This window comes from Aphanomyces astaci (genome assembly GCF_000520075.1).
Source record: "Aphanomyces astaci strain APO3 unplaced genomic scaffold supercont1.8, whole genome shotgun sequence".
NCBI lineage: Eukaryota > Oomycota > Saprolegniomycetes > Saprolegniales > Verrucalvaceae > Aphanomyces > Aphanomyces astaci.
The window spans coordinates 936,301-952,348 of NW_009798271.1; the positions used below are offsets into that span (position 1 = coordinate 936,301).

At 49.6% G+C, this 16,048-nt stretch overlaps 7 protein-coding genes across 7 annotated transcripts; 3 read left to right on the forward strand and 4 right to left on the reverse strand.

Annotated features, from left to right (window-relative positions):
• Window positions 1-1,432: 1,432 nt before the first annotated feature.
• H257_04753 (hypothetical protein) lies at window positions 1,433-2,397 on the reverse strand (the record flags this gene model as incomplete). Its single annotated transcript, XM_009829374.1, has 2 exons — window positions 1,433-1,546; window positions 2,233-2,397. The coding sequence occupies 2 exons, from the start codon at window positions 2,395-2,397 to the stop codon at window positions 1,433-1,435; spliced, it is 279 nt and encodes a 92-aa protein (XP_009827676.1).
• A 3,937-nt stretch (window positions 2,398-6,334) lies between these two features.
• On the reverse strand, window positions 6,335-7,761 carry H257_04754 (hypothetical protein; the record flags this gene model as incomplete). Its single annotated transcript, XM_009829375.1, has 3 exons — window positions 6,335-6,655; window positions 6,737-6,863; window positions 7,736-7,761. The coding sequence occupies 3 exons, from the start codon at window positions 7,759-7,761 to the stop codon at window positions 6,335-6,337; spliced, it is 474 nt and encodes a 157-aa protein (XP_009827677.1).
• A 29-nt stretch (window positions 7,762-7,790) lies between these two features.
• Window positions 7,791-8,021, forward strand: H257_04755 (hypothetical protein; the record flags this gene model as incomplete). The annotated part of the gene is made up of 1 exon (XM_009829376.1): window positions 7,791-8,021. One exon carries the CDS (start codon window positions 7,791-7,793, stop codon window positions 8,019-8,021), a length of 231 nt encoding a protein of 76 aa, XP_009827678.1.
• Window positions 8,022-8,581: 560 nt separating this feature from the next.
• H257_04756 (hypothetical protein) lies at window positions 8,582-10,528 on the reverse strand. The gene is made up of 2 exons (XM_009829377.1): window positions 9,736-10,528; window positions 8,582-9,259 (listed from the first exon to the last, which is right to left on the reverse strand). Exons 1-2 carry the CDS (start codon window positions 10,465-10,467, stop codon window positions 8,729-8,731), a joined length of 1,263 nt encoding a protein of 420 aa, XP_009827679.1. The 5' UTR covers window positions 10,468-10,528; the 3' UTR covers window positions 8,582-8,728.
• A 740-nt stretch (window positions 10,529-11,268) lies between these two features.
• H257_04757 (hypothetical protein) lies at window positions 11,269-12,710 on the forward strand. The gene is made up of 4 exons (XM_009829378.1): window positions 11,269-11,828; window positions 11,883-12,278; window positions 12,357-12,412; window positions 12,576-12,710. Exons 1-4 carry the CDS (start codon window positions 11,297-11,299, stop codon window positions 12,690-12,692), a joined length of 1,101 nt encoding a protein of 366 aa, XP_009827680.1. The 5' UTR covers window positions 11,269-11,296; the 3' UTR covers window positions 12,693-12,710.
• Window positions 12,711-12,925: 215 nt separating this feature from the next.
• Window positions 12,926-13,782, reverse strand: H257_04758 (hypothetical protein). The gene has a single exon (XM_009829379.1). The coding sequence runs from the start codon at window positions 13,564-13,566 to the stop codon at window positions 12,973-12,975; it is 594 nt and encodes a 197-aa protein (XP_009827681.1). The 5' UTR covers window positions 13,567-13,782; the 3' UTR covers window positions 12,926-12,972.
• Window positions 13,783-14,008: 226 nt separating this feature from the next.
• Window positions 14,009-15,815, forward strand: H257_04759 (dihydroorotase, homodimeric type). Its single transcript, XM_009829380.1, has 5 exons — window positions 14,009-14,405; window positions 14,453-14,761; window positions 14,850-15,014; window positions 15,131-15,216; window positions 15,576-15,815. The coding sequence occupies exons 1-5, from the start codon at window positions 14,084-14,086 to the stop codon at window positions 15,747-15,749; spliced, it is 1,056 nt and encodes a 351-aa protein (XP_009827682.1). The 5' UTR covers window positions 14,009-14,083; the 3' UTR covers window positions 15,750-15,815.
• Window positions 15,816-16,048: the final 233 nt, after the last annotated feature.

A 16,048-nucleotide genomic window follows, 5' to 3' on the forward strand; every position in this document is an offset into this window, starting at 1 on the left:
ATATATTAAAAGCACCAGATAAGTACTAGTGTAGAAGCACTCATCTGCAGCTGGTGCTTTGTCAAGGCGTGCTACTTTAGGTGCAAGCCACTCCTTGCCTGCGTAGCTACGCCATTCCGTGTACAGATAGTAGAACAACTAAACTAACACAATATGAGTTTCAATCAATTCAATGCTTCGTATGCCTCTGTCATCCCTACTAGCCACAACGCTTCAACGGCGAATGACCCATGGGACGACTTCACAATGACCTCGCCGATCATCCACGAAGTCCACGAATTTGGCTCCATCTAGTTAACGGATAGGGAAAAATTGTTATCACCGAAATCGTCGATATAAAATCCCTCGCTTTTACTTTGCTTTCAATTTTTACGGAAAAAGAAAAGGAGAAGTCATCTCCGAAATCTCCCTATTATTATTGACTCAAATTCATTGTGTAGGTTTTGGGAGTCCCCCACTGTTAGATATTAAATTGAGTCATGTGTCTTAAATTGATTTTTTACCATACAGTTACTGTGAACTCAAGGTTTTGTCCTTTTACCCAAAATGTGGACTTTTGTGCTGAATCGCTAAATATCGATCAATAGTACTGATTTTTGATGTAAAAAGGTGTCATGAGGTGATTGGTGTCACACTAATTGAAGTCACACACTATTTTGCCATTGTTGATGGTTTGCTGCAATCTGATTGACTATATCCTGCTGCCGATTCTTTAGTACATTTGGTTTGTCGCTTCATTCTCCATGTCGCTCCAGGGAGTTGCGGGAATAGGCCACAAACACATCACTAACGTAGGGTACCGGTCATCGGCACACATTTAGACTTACGGAACTCGAGAAGACCCTCGGACACTACCTCTAGGGGGAATTGTTTTACATGGCGCTGCAGAAAGACCTATGCGCCTTTTTAGAGGTCGGCTCATGGTCTCATCATCGGTAAGGCCGTTTAGTCTCCCGTCCGAATAATAACGATGGGAGTGAAAACATCCAGTGAAACCGTGAGGCAATCTACGATAAATTAGGCCCTCGTATCCAGATCCGTGAGGCAAATGTCAGGCAATTGCTCGACGCGATTTTACGATGTGGTTTCGGGTTTTCGGTCCAAAATCATAGGTTAAGTATGGGAAATCCGCGGTACGCAAATATCGCTCGGATATTGTCGAGCAATTGCCTTACTCATGCGGGTTACAGGAAATTAACTTAAATTCACCTATGAAAACACGCAATTGTCTCATCAGTATCTCGAACTAACGAAAACACTTCAGCAATCGCGTTCGTGTTTGGAGCTGATGGGCCACCACGCCTGCACGCGGTCCCCGGCACTTGGACAGTTGGTTATTGGTACCGCACTTGAATCCCGTGGGGCGCTATTCAACAATCTGCTTGGCTTGATCGTCGCCACGGCCGGTTTGCGCGTTCGTAATGTACATCCGCTACGCCGCTATGTGCGTGGCGGGGTCGCACTTGTCCATCGACCGCTCGAAGCAGTTGTTGGTGATCTCGGCCACCATCAACTGTTCCGAAATCACAGGTGCGTACGGCGACAACTAGAAATGATAGTACTGGAACTCGATAGCGGAGTGACGAGATGTAAAAATCGTTTTGCAAAACGTAAATAATTCTGGGGTTGAATAAAAATACACATACATAATACAAATATCAGCCTAAAGATGTTCAAGCGAATAATAATATGTACCTGTCGTGCGCATGGTACACGCCGTTTGAAGTGAAAGTGGCAGATTCAGTTCCTGGTTGACTCGCACGTGACACTTGAATAAAGTTGCATGTATCCCTCGAACATGGTACACCACCATGATTTGTAGGAATCAAGGACCATAAATTCTTCATAACGTAGGGCACCGGTCATCAGCATTAAATACCAGTCATCGGCATTTTATAAGCCAATAGAAATGCAGAATTACTCTTATTGGCCAAAATAAAATCCTCCATGAAATAGAGCCCGTAATAACTAATAGGAGGGAAGACATATCAAACATGAGAGGTATGTCAACTTTTGAATTTGGCATGGCGCCGAAAACGGCGTACTCAGCCGACGACATGTCAAAAGCCATCGGCGACATGCTCAAAGGGGTGGATATTGTTGCAAACATGGCAATGCGTCATGGAGTACATCTTCGTACACTCCATACTCATGTGCATTGACTAAAAGACAATGGAAGCCACCGTAGCACCCTTGCGCACGGGGCCACCTCCATCTCTCCCCATGTCGTACGAGGACGACTTGGTGACCTGGATCGTCGGAATGGAAACGGATGGTCATGCCGTCAGGCGCAAACGAATCATCGAGAAGGCGACTGCCATTCTTGAGGTTATGCACGGCTTCACACCAGCTCAACCTTTGACACGTGGCTGGTATCATCGCTTCATGCTGCGTCATCCGGTGCCGAAACGAAAGAAGGCATCCGGTCTCAAATCGCTGACGACATGTCGAATAACATTGGAAGTGACATCATCAAGCAGAAGGCAGTCTCCATCACCTGTGAAATTTGGGCCAATTCAACAAAGACGTATACCTTCGTTGCATGCCATGATATACCGATTGTATCTGTTCAAACCGCCGTCGGAGCGTGTAGAACAAGTTGAAGAAACATTGTTCAAAAGTGCCGCCACTATTCGCAAGTCTAACGCAACAAGTGAGGTCCAGTGCGAAAAACGTTGTCGGTGAGTGGCATGTTTATCACAGTCGACTATCATAAGCTCCTTCAAGCTCAATCTGGGGCAAAAAAGCAGCAGCTGATTCGTAGCTCTGGGGTACTTGAAATCGTAGTGGTTTAGTTGTACTGTTAACCAATGTAAATTGATTTTGTTTCAGTGTTTGCGTTAACAATGTTAGTCAAAAAGTGATATACATACAGAAGTATGCATCCAAGCAATTGCTTCGTACAGTAGTAAAAAGTAGATTCTGAGCGTGGCGTCATCACCAAGGAGAATTATCGTCCTTATAGCGTGTTAAAGACATGACTACATCAACTGATGTAAATACCTAACCTCAAAAGTACATCTAATGGTGGGCCCATGAAATTGTTCCATACTCCGACGATGTCCAATTGACTGTGATCTGAAGCAAAAATTGCACTCTGGTCAATGAATTGGCCAAGGGTTCGATCCCACCCGAACGTACACTTTTTTGTTCGTGGTAGCACACAAAGAAACTGTAATAGTGTACCTCTCCTAAGCACATGATACTTTGCAATTTGATATTTTGACAGAATTCCACGTGGGGAAATTCAATACAATACGGCCATTTTCTTCACTTCTTCTTGGTCTTCGATTTGGTGTACCCAGCGGCGGGAAACGATGGGGATGTCTTCATAGAGGTTGCGCACGGGCTCCCATGAGGCTTCGTCTTCATCGAGGCCAATCTAGTAGACGAGAGCTTGGTACTCACCGTTTTCTTCGCGGACGTCGCCGAGTTTGGCCACGTGGAACCCTTCATTGCCAAAGGCAATATGATCGGGTAGGTATTTGGTCACATCGCAGCCGCCTTCGTAATACATCTTGAGCCGTCATGTGTGATAAGGCGGACGATCTTGCTTGGACCGCACCAGTGCAGGGACAACTTGTTGCCTTGGCGGGACACTTGACCAACGAGGACAAAGTCGCCGATCGCAAATTTATGCAACTGGACGGCCTTCGACTTGGCTTGGCGGTCGCGGGCTTGGCGTCGCTTCTTGGCGCTTGTCGCAGCGACTTCGCGATTCAGCTCTTCCATTGTTTGATGCAGCTCATCCATGTGCTTCTTGCGCGTGGAGTAGAGCCAGTCGATGTCAGTGACTTCCTTGGTGGTGTTGACAAACGCAGACAGGGGCGTTGTCGTAGGTAGGCCAGTAAAGGCGGTCACCAGGGCCATGCCGCTAAGTGTCGGTCGCTTGGCACGTGGTTCAAGGCGCCTTGAACCAGGGCCAGGTCGAGGTACAAATCGGTCGCGCGCAGCTTCAACTCGCCGGTAAGCTTCTTGACGGCGCGGAGGATCAGTCGGTTGACTACTTCAACGGTTCCGTTCGCCCAAGGACAGTAGGTGGTCGTGAAGTGGTGGTGGGCGGCCGGCGGGGTTCCGGGACTAGTCGATGACTTCGTTCTTGAAGTGGGAGCAGCTGTCGGAGACCCAGGTATGGACATACCCAATGGACGTGAACCAGTTGAGGAGGCCATTGGCGGTAGCCGCGGCGTCGCTTGTCTCGCTGGGCCAAAGTGGCACGAACCTGTTCATGTACTGTAGTCCTTCATGATGAGGAACTTCTGTTAGCCGTTCGTCGCCGTGGGCATGGAGAGCCACTCGAAATGGATCAGCTCTTGGGGCTTCTCGACATGGAGCGCCTATCCAGAGGTACTGAGTCGTCGACGCTGAGGCAGTGGATGCAGGCTTGGACGAAGGTCTTGACATCAGCTTCGAGGGTGCTCCAGGCGAAGACATCACGGCGGCCTTGGTTGTGGCTTCGATTCGTCGATGGCCCGCGGCGCCTTGGCGCGCTATGATGCAGACCCGCTTCTGGAGGTCCGTGGCACTTGGTGGGATCCAGATGCGGTCCTCCTTGTCGAGGAACAGATTCTTGTCTTTATTCCACGCCACGCCGGTTGGCGGGGTCTCTTCCCTCTTCACAGCCACTTGTTGGGTCTTGACAATGCCGGCAGGGCAGGGCCAGTCGAAGTTGCACTGCTGCAGGGGCGACACCATGGCCAGGAGGTGCCGGACGGACTTCGTTGGCACTTGGGTTTGGGCGGCTCCCCAGCGGCTGAGCAGGGCGCCCCACATGTTGTCTTCACCGGGCAGGCACTCGATGGCGTAGGAGAACGAGGAAAGCAACAGGGACCAGCGCTCCAACTTGTGCGCTTGGTATCTCGCCATGCTTGGGGACTGGCCGGCAGGATTGAAAATGTACTGCAGGTTCTTGTGGTCGGTGAAAAGACGGAAGCCAGCTGGGCGGATACGAAGGTAGTCCAGCCGCTTGCGGCTTTCCAAAACGGCAAACGCTTCCTTCTCCACGATTGGCCAACGCTCGCTTGCGCCAGTAAAGGCATCGCTGAGAAAGGTCAAAGGCTGGTGGTGCTGCTCTTCCAACGGCAGGGCTAGGTCTTCAAATGGTACTTGAGTGGCGATCGCGCCCCAAAAGCCTTCACTTGCGTCGGTGTAATGGCAGACAGACCATCATGTCTGCCCGTGGGTGCGCCATGGGAACCATCGGCAAGTGAGCTTCCTTCATCTTGTCGAAACAGGCCAGATGGCCAACGTCCCAGCCAACGGCAGTGACTTGGACGCGGGTGAGCTTCGTCTTCTTCGCACTTTCAATTTGCTTGGTCGCTGCGTCAAGAAGTTGGCGGAGCGGCGCCACAAGTTCGGTGTAGCAGGAGATGCTGGACCGCATCCAGTTGGTTGCGCACGAACTGTTGGAGGTCGGTAGCCGTGGCAGGCGGTGCGAGCGCACACAGTCCTTGGGTTCTTGTGGGGGAGTGCTGTACGCCTTCAGTTGAAACGACTTTGCCGCACCAGACGGCCTTGGTCAGGCAGAAGTCGCTTTCTTCGGGTTGAGCTTCAGGCCGAAGGAGGAGCAGATCGAGAGGACTTGGTCGAGGAGGACTTCAGGGGTCTCGGCGTAGCCAAGCATGTATGACCAGGAGTCGCAGCTTCTCGGCACCTTCTCGAGCAGATCCGCGGTCAAGCCTTCACCTTCAGCGGCACGGAGCTTGGCTTGAATCACCACTTTAACCACCACACGCCGCCTGTTTCGCTCGCGTTCTGCGTCATCAGCAGATGGGACTTGGATGTTGGGGGTGGCACAGTGCATGCAGTCATCACCGCACTCGTCGCTTGAGGCGGCCACTTGAGTCAAGCGGTTGACACTTGCCATTGCAGGCGGCATCTACACGTCGCTAACATCCCAGACTTCTTGCTTGAGCAACCCTTCTTCAGAGAAACCCAGCCGTTCCACCACAGCCCAGCTGATCAGCAGCTCTGTTGCGTTGGAGGACGAGTCCACGCAGGGCCAAAGGGGTGTCCAAGGTGACCAACTTGAACTGCACTTGGCGGTCGACCTTGAGGCCAAGTGGTTTGATCACCTTGACCATGATGTCGACAACTGTCTTGCCTTCTTGGTCCAACACCCACGCTTGGTCGTGGCGGTCCAAGGCTCGCATCAGGTTGCAAGCATCTTGACAATGCGCGAGTTAGCGTCCATGATAGTCGTGTCGACCCGGATCGCTGTCGGCAAAAACTATTTGAGCACTTCCAGGACTTGAGGCTCCTCTTCAAACGCCTTGCTAAACCATGCGATCCACTCCCATTCTGAAACACCACATTAGTCGCGGTTGGCCATGTCTCACATCGCCATGCGCTTCTTGGTAAGTACGTCCCTGCATGCGCTAACAGGCATGGCGAAGGGCCGTGAGCCATTGAGCTGGAGGGCGTTGACTTGGTCCAGGTATTTGTCGTACTGGCGGATGAATATCCTCCGTTCTAACTTAGTCGAGTCGTTGAACGAGGGCGGGTCAAGCAGCGCCGGCGCGTTGTACACGAAGACACTCGTCGCATTAACCCATGTCATAGCCATCGGGGATAGGGAGAAGGTTGGTGGCGCCAGTTGGTGTCGTAGCTGGCGCGGGGGAATCAAATGGACGGCCACGGGGTTGGTGTGTGCGCCCTAAATGAGGTGTTTGCGTAGCCATCTGGTTGAAACCGCTGGTCAACAGCTGGTGGATTACGCTGCGGGGGTGAGGCGAACCTTGGTTGTGGTTGGTCGGTGCACGGGACGGCCGCGTTCGGCTTCTAGGGATCGGAATCGCTCCGTCCCGTTAACAGGGGACTGCGAGCGTTGGTAGTCACAGCCCTCATTGCTTCGGGCGATGAGGCTAAAGAATTCTTTGTTTTCGCTCCCGTCGTTATCCGGACGGGAACCTCTTGCGGAGGCCGAATTACTACGTTTCCCGTTCAAGTTGAAATGAATTTCCAGTCAATGTGAAATGAACACGTTCGAAACACGACGATTTTCAAACCAACATGAATTCTCTAACATTCAACTTGAAACATACTTTGTTTCATGTATATTCTGGTGTATGATTTGGATAAAGGAGGAAGATGGGTGAGGGAGGGTAGACATGATGATTGAATCACTATTGTATACTGAAGGGTAGTATAATTCATCACCTTATGGTTATTATACTATAGTTGAAGTAAGTTTAACGTTTCATTTTGAAGTGAACATTCTTCATGTTGAGATGTGAAACTGCACTTGTGAAATCTTATAATATTTCTGCATTTCACATTGACTGGAAATTCATTTCAACTTGAACGGGAAGTGGTGTATAGTTGAAGTAAGTTTAACGTTTCATTTTGAACATTTTTCATGTTGAGATGTGAAACTGCACTTTGAAATCTTATAATATTTCTGCATTTCACATTGACAGGAAATTCATTTCAATTTGAACGGGAAAAGGTGTAGTAGTAAATTGCAAACTGAGGAGTCTTACGACGAATTTCTTTTTCTGGTCTATTTTAAGTCTAATCATTTCGTCCAATGAAAATGCGCCAACAATGCACATCTTTCAACCTGCTGCACATAATGGAGACTAACGAGCTTTACCGATCATGAGACCATGAGCCGACCTGGTAGGTCTTTTTGCAGTTCCATGCAGAACAATTGTACACATAATTGTCCGGCTCTTTGCAATAAATTATTTACTGTTAATTGTCAATCACTTCGTCAAATATTTGTTTCGCATACCCTGGCTGGGTGTGCGTCGCGGGCATGTGTCAGGATGTCAGCCTCAAGGGTCGACATGGTCGAAGAGCGGCATCGCAAACTATTCAAGCTGTACAAGGAGGAGAGGAACATTTGCACCGCCATCGACATGCATAGCAGCACGACGACATCCAACGACGCGTGGGATATGCTGCCAAGTGATTACGACAACCTCCGCGTTTTCAGGGGCCGGTTGGCCTCGGTTCTCGCCAACACGACTGCGGTCGAGTCGGATTTCTCGATACTGGGAGCTCGACGAGTTCCGTAGCTGTATGATGCACCTATCGCTGGAGGACATCTTCCAGGCAAAGCAGCGTCGCCTGTTGATGTCGCTGCTAACGTTACATTAGAGATCGCAAAATGAATAAAACAATGAGACTTTACACTCAGTTTCCAGCAGTCTACAAAGTACAGTAATGCTGGCGGTGTCTACAAAACAAGCTAAGCTTAACGTTACTACGGAGTACAAATGATTGATAGGTTTACCGGTTTACGTTCCGTTATTATTATATTATACAGGTATTATCATATTTGCTGTACCGCATATTTCCACTTAAGCCTCTATAACCAGATAAGTATCAGATATAGGTGTATAGAAATTATACGGAAGCACAGTGAAAATTGATCACCATTCCTGGTTGATTTTGTATGTATAATATTAATAGTAACTTCTAAGATACTCTAATTAGGACTCTCAAAGCATTAAAATCGGATTTCTTGTGAAATTCTCTACATGGAAGTATACATATTGTCAAGGCAATAACCTATTTTGACTGAGATACAATTGTTCAAAGCTCAACAAAGTGAAACCTATCAATCATTTCCAATCGGAGGTAGTACTGTAGTTTGTAGATTTCTACTACGGTTTAAGGAGGCCTGACTTGTATGGTCTACTGTCAAGTACTACTACAAAACACCATCGCATGCTACGTAGTATATGGGTAGATATGTGATCCCACGAAAAAAAACACCTGCCTAAGTGGAAATGTACGAGTGCTTGAAATCTTCTCGCGAGTTGGACTTGTCAATGTACGAGTGAGGTTTGAAGTGTTCGGCTTGGATGAGTTCCGCGAGCATCGGCGCCACACTCAGGCGCTTCACTTTTGACGAGTGGTACCGACCGCCCTCGGACGGAATCGTGTCCATCACCACCACCTCGTGCACAGCGCTGTCGTCGATTGTCTTCTCCGCGTCGCCCGTCAGCAGCGGATGCGACGCAAAGCAAAACGACCGCCGCGCGCCGGCGTTCTTGACCACTTGCGCCAGCTTGACCAGCGTGCCTGACGTGTCGACCATGTCATCGACGACAATCACCTCGGCACCTTGGACGTCGCCGATCAATTGAATCGCGTCGGGCTCGTCGCCGCTCGCGCCGCCGCGGATGCATGTGGCGAACGTGATGGGGATGTCCGGCAGCCACTTGCGCAGGCCGCGCTGGAACACGCGCGCGCGCTTGACGCACTCGGGGTTGGGTGCCAACACCACAATTGGACCCTTGAAGTACACCTACCACGACCACGTCAAATGATTAATGTCAGTCTTTTGTTTGAAAAGCGAAAAAAAACAGGTTTTTTCCGTATTCGAACAACATCAATAGGACAATTACGTTTTTTCAAATGTATTTCAATCGTATATTGTGAAAATTCGCTCTAAACTTGCAAAATTCGCGCTGTTTGTCGAATCAATATTGAATCACGTTGGAGTTCTGATTGGTTGAATATATGTGTCGTTTCGAGCCAATCAAATCCACTCAAAAATGGATTAGCCAATAGCGTCGATGATTCGTGATTCGGAAATTCGTATCGAATTCACAGTATAACATAGATATACATAGGTAACACATGGGTTTCAAATGGATTTCAATCGTATACTAAAGAGATAGACGACGCCAACGACAGACACATCGAATACTCCACACAATATGGAGCAGTCGAGGTGAATGCAGCAACAGGATCGAGTATCATGGGAATACGGTATTGTACCTGGGTGGCAAAGTACTCGACGCCCGCCATGACGGTTTCCAACGTTTCCACGGGGATGTTGGTGTTGAAGAAGCTCGCTTCGTGCCCTTGGCCGCGCAGCTGCAAGTCGACGGCAATCACGCGGTCGACCCCCATGACCTCGAGCATCTTGGCGATATCCTGTGCGGGGCTGTGAATGAACTTGGAGTTCAAACTCGTTGCGCTCGGGTTACCGCGGCGGTGGTGCTTGTATGCATAGTACGGGATCACGGTTGTCACCTTCTTCGCCGACGCGCGACGCATGGTGCTCACCATGAGCAACAGCTCGATCACGTTATCGTTCACGGGTGTGCCGAGGGACTGCACGATGTACACGTCCTTGCCACGCACGCTCTCCTGGATCTGGCACTGCACTTCGCCATCGGCGAACCGCCCAAGCTTCAATCGCCCCACACGCGTACCGAGACGGCGCGCGATGTCGTCCGCGAGCTCAAAGTTCGACGATCCGCTGAAGATCTTGAGCTCATGACACCCGGGAATGAACATGCCAGCGTGCGTGCAAGGATGTTTGTCCGATGGGAAGAACGGTGAGAACGGGTCCACGCGCTTGCGGTCGCGGGGGACGCCGAACTCAATGTCCCGGAGGTTCGTCTCATCTTCCGAACGAGCAGGAGACTTCCACGTGCCAAGGGTAAAGCCGAGGCCGGCAGCAGTGAAAGCCAACGCGCCAGACAAGCGATCCAAGCGAAGCATGACGATGGGAGGTGGCACAACAGATAGGTTTTGCTGTGTGTTGGTTCCACCAACGTTCAAGGAAGATTCAATTCACGAAAATGCTGCCCTTGGATTGGCTAGTTTTCTGTATTTTAGCCAATCAAATTCTGCAGCTTCACCACCACAGAATGAATGCAACTACATAGTTATTTAAATTTATTTAAACTATGACAGAGCATACAAACACCAAGCTTAAGTATGCCGTGTCGAAAATATATAGCATCAATGAATATCATATCGTTTGGACCATTCAACCAACGAATCATATAAAATTGCCACTCGCCAAAGGGCACCAATATACACATCCACCCATGCAGGCACCACAAAGTAAACTACAGCTGTAGATACCAACCAATTCCTAGAGATATGCGTGGATTATTCAAGGGACACACCTTCATGATCTTCCCCAAATGCCATCAATTTCCCACACACAGGGCTGTGGGGAAGTACAGTACTGTATTGCGTTCGTACTTCAAATCGTAAGCTCATCTGCAGACGGGTTGTCACGCCTCTCCTGTTCATTGCTAACGTTATTGATCTACTACGTAGTAATTGTGTATTAAGCTTGGTTCGGTTCTTATGTCGTACTACTACAGTAATTGGTCAAGAGGTCTAGTACTGTAGTATTAATTAAGAGCGATAGTAGGGGTTTTCATTGTGCTTTTGGTTGTGTCATATAATTACAACATGGAGTAATAAAGTTTATCGTAACGTTAATTCCACTTCACTGTCAATACCGGTACAAAATAAACTCAATTTCGATTGCTCTACTATTTTGACCGAACGTGGACTTGAAGGGGCAGATTTGATGGACAGTCATGCAGGGACGATGTGCACGGCCGAGATGCTCTTTGACGCTGCCAAGGAGTCTCATGTCCGTGGATATAAGCATCTGATGCAGCTGTACCGAGATCTCACGGGCATTGCGGTGCTGGACTTGCCCGACAAGAAGACAGTGTCCGCCGCCGCGGCCCTCCTGCGCGCGTTTGATGCTAATGCAACGCGCCAGGCCGTCGAGCACACTGGTGTGGCGATGTTCACAGCGTACACGAGCGACTACTCGGTCGGATACGCCTGCGAGATCGTGAATCGCATGTACGCGGCGCGGCACGGGTACGAGTTCCACACCGACGTGTTGCCGTACGACGACATGATGGCGGCGATCTCGCCGCGACAGTTCTGCGGCTGGTACAAGGTGTTGATGATCCAGCGCTTCCTTGCTGACATGGCTGAGCTCCGTCGACGTGAGATCGGGTACATCATGTGGATCGATGCAGATGCGGTCGTCGTGAACCATTCATTCCGCGTCCAAGAGCTCATCGAACGCTCGAGGCATCGAGGTATGTAGCGCCACGTCATACCCTCAATATAACCCAAACTGACTGTGTATGTAGACTTGATCATTTCCGAGGACGTGAACCCGTGCTGCCTCGTCAATACAGGCGTGGTGATCGTCCGAGTGTCATCATGGAGCGAGCAATTGTGGACTGATGTATGGGCCATGCGCAAGTACTTTGACGTGTTCTTCTACGAGCAGTCGGCCCTCGTGCGGTGCCTCAAGGCGCGCCTCGAAGGGCTCGATTCCGTCCAGCCATTCCACAGCTACGTCCGCGGCGGTCCCCATGGCGACAAGTTGTTTGCGCATACGATGGTAACATGCCACTTGGACTTGAATTCGAATCGATGCCAAGGCTTGACGGTGCACATCTCGGACGACAACCGCAAGATCGACACAAGTCACGCGAACGAACACGACCACCACATGGCCAAGTTCATCTTTCACTGCGCAGGTATACGTGTACAGTACATATGCCCTATGTTATTGTCTACGGTATCTATGTTGACCAACCAATATGAAATGATCGTAGGGCGATGCAACAAAGCGCGGACGTTGCGGGCGGTGCTGGCCGCCCATGGCTTTGATGTACGTGCATAATACCATCCAATCGATGCTCGATATACGTGTATGTGTTATATGTTCGAGGCCATTGGGTATATCCGAGTGCACTTCATGAGGACATGTGGATGTCGGTGTCCCATGTGTCGATCGAACGCTAGCATTGTTCAAATGATGGGGATGTATGTAGGTGGAGGCGTTACCTCTGGACGATCGCATGAAGTTGGTACGATACAATGCTACTACATCAACGCCATCCGCCACAGAGACATCTCCGCCACTTGCAAGCCCCATCATTCTCACTTGAATAGACAAAACTAACGATAATGTACACTAGTGTGTGCCGTTGAAATAGTTAATACTAGTACTCCTCCGTATGAGCGCACAGGTGTCGCTTCGGACAAAATCTCCAGATTTCATTCCAGAACGTTGCTCGACTCTTGAGGGCCCGTTCGATGGTCACGTACAATGTACTATATGCAGCCCACAATAATAGCACATTCCGACTGCCGCAGTGTTTGTTGCATGAATGGAAGTGCATCGTAACGAATGTTGCAATATTTATTAGCTTAAGAAGGTCTTATCGGTCATTCCGCGGCGTCCACGGCCTCGGCTTCACGCACAGGCTCTTCTTCTTCCTCCACGGCTTCCTTGAACGGTTTCTTCTTTCCGAGTTTGCGCAGGCTCGCGTTTTGGATGTCTTGAATCTTGGCCACGACCTGCTTCTTGATGGGGCTCTTGTTGGCTTGGCCATGGATGTGCTTGGCGGCTTCAATTGTCAGCGTCAGTCCTTGCGCCGCATACCGCGCGCCGTTATGCTTCATGTCCACGAGCCAGTTGTCCACGAACATGCGGAGGTCCTTGAGCTTGGTGTCGATCACGGGCTCATACTTGATCAACATTGGCTTGATAAAGCGTTCGTAGACCCAGATGGCGCCGCGGGTCTTGGGCAGCATCATCCACACGAGAAAGATGCACTTGCACACGTAGTACCCTGGCAAGTACGCCACAACCTTCTCGGCCACTTCCTCTGCGGATGACGTGATGGAGAACACGACCCAGTACGTCAACCATTGCTTGTCGTCGTCCGTCTGAGGGGTTTCAAGCGCCTTGAAGCTAGCGTAGGCAGGGTACAGCACGCCGACGGTCGTGACCACAGGTCGAGATATCGCAGAGCCCATGGGTGATGTGTGTCAGGCTAAATGAGAGAATGGGTGGAAACAGGGGAGAGTCGAGTAGGATGTCTGTTTCAACTGGTGACAGTGCTATTTTAAGCTCGGGACTTGTTCCAAGCGCATGGGATTCGTTCCTTCGGCATCAGGTGGTTGTCGGCTACTGCTCACACCCCCACTCTGTCTTCTTGCTGCGCCGCGCAAAAGTTCTAGACAGCCGACGTTGGTGCTGTTGGCAGAGAAAATGCTGCGACCACCACCGTAACTGCTATCAATTGGATTGGTCTAAATTACAACTCTAACTACGAAACACTAATTAAAATAAACTCGATATCAATGAATACACTTATATTCATTGGTCTAAATTAGAAATATTTGGCTATGATTGGATCAAAATATAAGATTTTGCTATGTAATGATTGGCTCTTTCGAAGAGCACCTTTTGTGAACCAGCGTTTGCACTGTCCAACCACAGCTCCATCAAACCATCCTGCAGCCTTTGCGCCACATCAATCGCCGCGTCTTCATGTCTGCTGCCTCCCGACCTACCTTGCGCATCCGAGGCGCAGACGACATGCATCATCACTTGCGTGACGGCGCCGCCTTGGGGCTCACGGTGCCCCAAGCATCTGCTCAGTTCCGCCGAGTCATTGTGATGCCGAATCTCGTGCCGCCGGTCACCACCGCGGCATTGGCCATCGCTTATCGTGAACGTATCCTCCAGCACGTACCTGTAGGCCGCGCCTTCGAGCCATTGATGACGTTGTACATGACCGACGGCACGACTCCTGCGATCATCCGCGAGGCGAAGGCGTCTGGTGTCGTGTTTGCCGTCAAGTACTACCCCGGTACTCCATGCTCCGTTCCCATAATTCCTTCAACATAAGACGTGTAGCGGGTGCCACGACGAACTCGGACTCCGGCGTGACCAAGATCGAGAACATCTACCCCGTGCTGGAGACCATGGCGGAGATTGGCATGCCCCTGCTCGTGCACGGCGAAGTGACCGACCAAGCCGTAGACATCTTCGATCGCGAAGCCGAGTTCATCCGCACGGTGCTCGTCCCTTTGATCGCTCGGTTTCCGACGCTAAAGCTGGTCATGGAGCACATCACGACCGCCGACGCCGTCGCGTTTGTCGCCCAAGCGCCGGCCAACGTCGCGGCCACGATCACGTGCCACCATCTCCTGTACAACCGCAACGGTGGGTTGTTCGCTAAAGACATACACTCTTTGTTGTGTTTTATTCTTTTAAGACATACATTATTCACCCAAAACATGCGGATGTATAGCCATTTTCCAAGGTGGCCTGCGACCGCACAAGTATTGCCTCCCGGTGCTCAAGCGCGAAACCCATCGGTTGGCACTGCTGGATGCTGTCAAGAGCGGCAACCCCAAGTTCTTTCTCGGAACCGACAGCGCGCCGCATATTGTAGACAAGAAACATTCTGGCTGCGGTATGTACCTGCGATGTGTTCTATTAATACCCACCCATATTGTGTTCTTTAAACCGTCACTCTCAAGTGTCTTCTTGAAAATTGACCTACATTCCTAAAAAACATGCGCAATGTAGGTTGTGCTGGGATCCACACGGCGCACGCAGCGTTGGAACTGTACGCGGAAGCGTTCGAGTCGATTGGGAGCCTCGACAAATTCGAGGTACGAAATGTCTTGAATATATATATTATATATATCTATAAATTGTCCTTTACGAAATGTCTTGAATATATATATAAATTGTCCTTTTCGCTAAAATATGGAGTTTTCTGCTGATTCACGAATCGATTTGTGTCAGATGTTAAGCTTGCTCAATGGATGCGATACATATTTAAATATATAGGAAACTTTTGGGTTGATTTGTCAACCTGCTGGGCCAAACTAAAATTCGATCGATATTTGTTTGCTCTATAGTGAAGTTTGATTGGCTAGGACATATTTCAAAATACATTGCCCTTATAATCCATTCGATTGTATCCAAGTCCAAATTGGAACAGTTTTGACAATATATATATATATAGGCGTTTTGCAGTGTGTATGGCGCCACCTTTTACGGGCTTCCTCTGAACGAAGGCCCGTCGGTGGAACTGGTGCCTAAGACGTGGACTGTGCCAGCTTCGTACCCGTTCGAATCGAGCCAAGTCGTGCCGCTGCGTGCGGGAGAGTCGATTGCGTGGAAAAGATTGGATGCATAAACAACGAGTTACTGTAGCACGATTGGTTTTATCACCGGGGTTGAATAAAAAATAAATACTACGGTAGAATGCTTTCCGATCGATGGACTTGGTGCGTCTGTACAAAATGCTAAAATTTGGCATTTTGTACAGACGCACCAAGTCCATCGATCGATTTATTTCTTGCACTTTTGACATTACAAGTAACGCCCTGCACATTAATTTCAGTCATTATTACACTAATTCGGTGTGGAATGGTTGAACGAGAATATTTGATTGGCCACTTGATTCGTGTTGTTCCGGGTTTTGATTGGTCGATC

Excerpts from the sequence above, each read along its gene's own strand:
- H257_04756 (XM_009829377.1), bottom strand. The coding sequence starts at position 10,467 with ATGCTTCGCTTGGATCGCTTGTCTGGCGCGTTGGCTTTCACTGCTGCC. Across the intron at positions 9,260-9,735 it reads TCGAGTACTTTGCCACCCAG|GTGTACTTCAAGGGTCCAAT; the intron begins GTACAATACCGT and ends TGGTCGTGGTAG.
- H257_04757 (XM_009829378.1), top strand. The coding sequence starts at position 11,297 with ATGGACAGTCATGCAGGGACGATGTGCACGGCCGAGATGCTCTTTGAC. Across the intron at positions 11,829-11,882 it reads CGAACGCTCGAGGCATCGAG|ACTTGATCATTTCCGAGGAC; the intron begins GTATGTAGCGCC and ends CTGTGTATGTAG. Across the intron at positions 12,413-12,575 it reads TGGCCGCCCATGGCTTTGAT|GTGGAGGCGTTACCTCTGGA; the intron begins GTACGTGCATAA and ends GGATGTATGTAG.
- H257_04758 (XM_009829379.1), bottom strand. The coding sequence starts at position 13,566 with ATGGGCTCTGCGATATCTCGACCTGTGGTCACGACCGTCGGCGTGCTG.
- H257_04759 (XM_009829380.1), top strand. The coding sequence starts at position 14,084 with ATGTCTGCTGCCTCCCGACCTACCTTGCGCATCCGAGGCGCAGACGAC. Across the intron at positions 14,762-14,849 it reads TCTCCTGTACAACCGCAACG|CCATTTTCCAAGGTGGCCTG; the intron begins GTGGGTTGTTCG and ends GCGGATGTATAG. Across the intron at positions 15,217-15,575 it reads GGAGCCTCGACAAATTCGAG|GCGTTTTGCAGTGTGTATGG; the intron begins GTACGAAATGTC and ends ATATATATATAG.